Genomic DNA, 3,350 nt, shown 5'->3' on the forward strand with positions numbered 1-3,350 from the left:
CCCTTCATTTTTATATGAGGTTGTTTCCACGACTCGAACCAGTGATCTTGTTATGTAAAATTAACATAAATCTTAATCAACTTAAATGTTGGTTCTTCTTATATTAGATTAAGTATAAAGCTTCAACTAGTTGAAAAGTTATACCTTTTTATCCTTCGACCTATGAATCTTCAAAAATTTAATGAAAACTGTTAACTATTTAATTATTCACGTAATGTAGTTCTAAACTTTAAAAATAACATATTTCATATGTGAAAGGTATCAAAAATACACGTATTAATCAATTCAAGGTTTAAATATATGCTTAGTGAAATATCCCAAGAACCACGATATAAGAATTTACCAATAAATGAGGGATTAAAAATGCAATTATCCATATTTAGAATTTCCTTTCTTCTTTTAGCTTTCAGTTTGCTTCTTCCAGTCCCCTTACCAAAAATAAATAGCAGATGAAAGAGGAAAAGTAAAGTACATTTATTTTCACTAGCTTTTAATCTTCCAGCAATAGCCACTAGCCCACTATCAAGGTCTAATTCATTGGACAAATGGATGTTATCATCTATCATCTTATTCCCACTAGAGCAGAAGCCTCAAAGGCAAATCTATGAGTGATTTAGCCTCAATTATATTGCACAAAGGGCCTAAAGTTATATTGCACTTTTTTTCATTTGCACATTTGCTGCCTGAAGCCAAACTTTTCATTTCTGAGATCAAATTCAACATTGAAGTTCTGCATCTGAAAATTCCCCAGAATTATCGATGGCCCGGTAGACAACACCGGGCCAAAAGCACTATCTGTGATCATAGTTAAACAAATCACATCAGTTTCACCTGCAATTGAGAAGTAATTTGCTAATGGCAATGCCATTTCAGCACCACCCTTAAAATGAAACTTTAGCTCTGGCAAAGACACTGTTTTGTGCCCGGAAATATTGAAACATGGCCTTAAACCTGTTATTTTCTCAATATTTTCAGTTCTTGGAATACCCTTTACTTGGTTCACAAATGCATTAAGCACAGGCTCGAAAACACCGCGATTCATGTATGTAAAAGTTGTGCCTGAATCCACAATACTCCCACCATTTCCATTGGAATCAGGTTTCAAATACTTGTATGGGATCTTCACTTTGTGCCCTCCAACTGTGATTTTTCTTAGACCAACATAATAGTATACTGATAATTCATTTCTTCCAGCCACCACTGGATTTTTCTGCAGTACGGTATAGCTTAAATTTGCGGTCTTTTCACCTTTAAAATCCAAAACAAGATTGCTACTTTTACCAGTATCATCAAATTTATGCGAGACAAGACAATAGGAAAACTTCTTAACACCTAATTGACTTGGCAATGATGAAAGTCCACGGCCTAAACCAGCAAGTCCAGCAGGTTGTTGGGAAGAAAACATAGAACAACCCACAAGAAAATTTGGTATTTTCTTGTTAGACATATCAAGAGTTTCAACAAGTGCAAGACCACCAGTAGTACCTAAACCATATAGAATAATATATGGTGGACAGATCTGTTTACAATTTGGTCCAGAACAATCTTGACAACGAGATTTTGGATTAGTCTTGCTATGAATCCACCCACATTTTGGATTCAAACAACCAACAACTTTTGCAGTAGATGAAGATTTGGGAATGAATTTAGGAAAGGATTGTGAGCTAGAGGAAGAAACAGAACAATTGGTACATAAGTATTTTGTTGTACATGGAAACCAAACAAAGCTACTACCAGTATCCATAATGAAAGGGATTTTTTGAGGAGGTGTGCCAAAGCCAAGAGTAATTGAGTAGCCTCCATAACTATGAGGGTACAAAGGGGTTGTGGAAGCAGAAGAATCTTGGGATTTCTTGATGTAATTTGCTCTGGCTAAGGAAATGGAAGCTAAATGTGTGAGCTTTTCGTATAAATCTTGAGATGGGTTTGTGTTAAAGAGTGAGAGTGGAATAGTAGTTGTGGAGGCTGATGAAGATATGAAGGGAAAGATGAGAGAAAGCAAAGAGAGAAAAAGGAGAAAACAGGAAGAAGCAGCCATTGTTTTTTTGGGGAAGTGTGCCTTTGGACCCAAACTAAATAGTACGAGTAGCTTAGTAGTGCAGTAATTAGGAAATAAAGCAACTTTATTTGATTTATTTTTTCAGGACCCGTTTTGCGACTAACGGAACTCAACTTTCAGTGTAACATGTGATTCTTGCACTTTAGTGAAGAGATGAGCAATAAGTCTCCGCAAAGTGTAAATGATAAGGGTCGGTGGGGTTTGAAAAATACCAAATCGTTTGGCATTGTTATTTTATCACACCCTTACGAGGAGTATAACGAGCTCCGACCCGTAGGCCGAGAACCACCTAATTTATCTGTTACTTTGAACATTATAAATCATAACTCAAAGAACACTTGCACGCAGAAAATGCCCAACGTAGAAATATCCGATCATCCAACACATATGTACATAGGCGGACCAACAAGGTCGCCACAACATAACGTATATCATAAAGCCGACAAGGCTAACAGTAAAGTATCAAGAGCTCAAAATAAGGCCGACAAGGCCACCAATATGCTATACAATAATATGAACCGGTGGAACATAATATAGATATGAAAGGTAACATGGAATAAAAGAGATAACATGTACATCTGGATGCCTCATAAGGCGGTGTCATGCATGCTTAGCCTTTTAATTTTTTTTTTTATACATATATATAGTGTCATGCCCGGCCATTAAGGCTCGGTGTCATATATATATATAGTATCATACCCGGCCATTAAGGCTCGATGTCATATATATATAGTATCATGCCCGACCATTAAGGCTCGGTGTTATCATCATTAGCCCGCGTCCGGGGCAATATCATAACATGCCCATTGCAGTGGTGTGTACATCTATGTGCCATGCCTGGCTGACTATAGTGCGATGCGGTGTGAGAAAATACATACATATATATATATATATATATATATATATATATATATATATATATATATATATATATATATATATATATAAAGCATGCATGAGAGCCCAATCAAAAGTCACAACTATATTGGAGTGACGTAAGGTCGGTAGCCTCCGATTATATTATGGATCAATAATCATCGTTTATCCCACCTTGAAGGAATAAGGGTCATAAGGTGAGATTACCAACAATGAAGGAAATTAAGAAATTGTAAATTAAGCTCAATCATCTCATAATAATAAAAAGCTCATGTACTTGGAAATCTCTATGAATAAAATCATCTCATAATAACATGAAATCCGTATGCCTTGGAGCTTGGATAAATAAATCCCTCATAACCATCATCATGGTTATCATAAAAAAATTATTCATCGTTAGCATCATAAAAACTTT

At 35.7% G+C, this 3,350-nt stretch overlaps 1 protein-coding gene across 1 annotated transcript; it reads right to left on the bottom strand.

The window, feature by feature from the left end:
• Positions 1 to 350: 350 nt before the first annotated feature.
• On the bottom strand, positions 351 to 2,079 carry LOC132603887 (probable aspartyl protease At4g16563). The gene has a single exon (XM_060317188.1). It carries the CDS (start codon positions 2,036 to 2,038, stop codon positions 665 to 667), a length of 1,374 nt encoding a protein of 457 aa, XP_060173171.1. The 5' UTR covers positions 2,039 to 2,079; the 3' UTR covers positions 351 to 664.
• Between the last annotated feature and the right edge of the window lie 1,271 nt (positions 2,080 to 3,350).

This window comes from Lycium barbarum, chromosome 1, assembly GCF_019175385.1.
Source record: "Lycium barbarum isolate Lr01 chromosome 1, ASM1917538v2, whole genome shotgun sequence".
Taxonomy (NCBI): Eukaryota; Viridiplantae; Streptophyta; class Magnoliopsida; order Solanales; family Solanaceae; genus Lycium; species Lycium barbarum.

Coding starts and splice junctions, on each gene's coding strand:
- LOC132603887 (XM_060317188.1), bottom strand. CDS start 2,038: ATGGCTGCTTCTTCCTGTTTTCTCCTTTTTCTCTCTTTGCTTTCTCTC.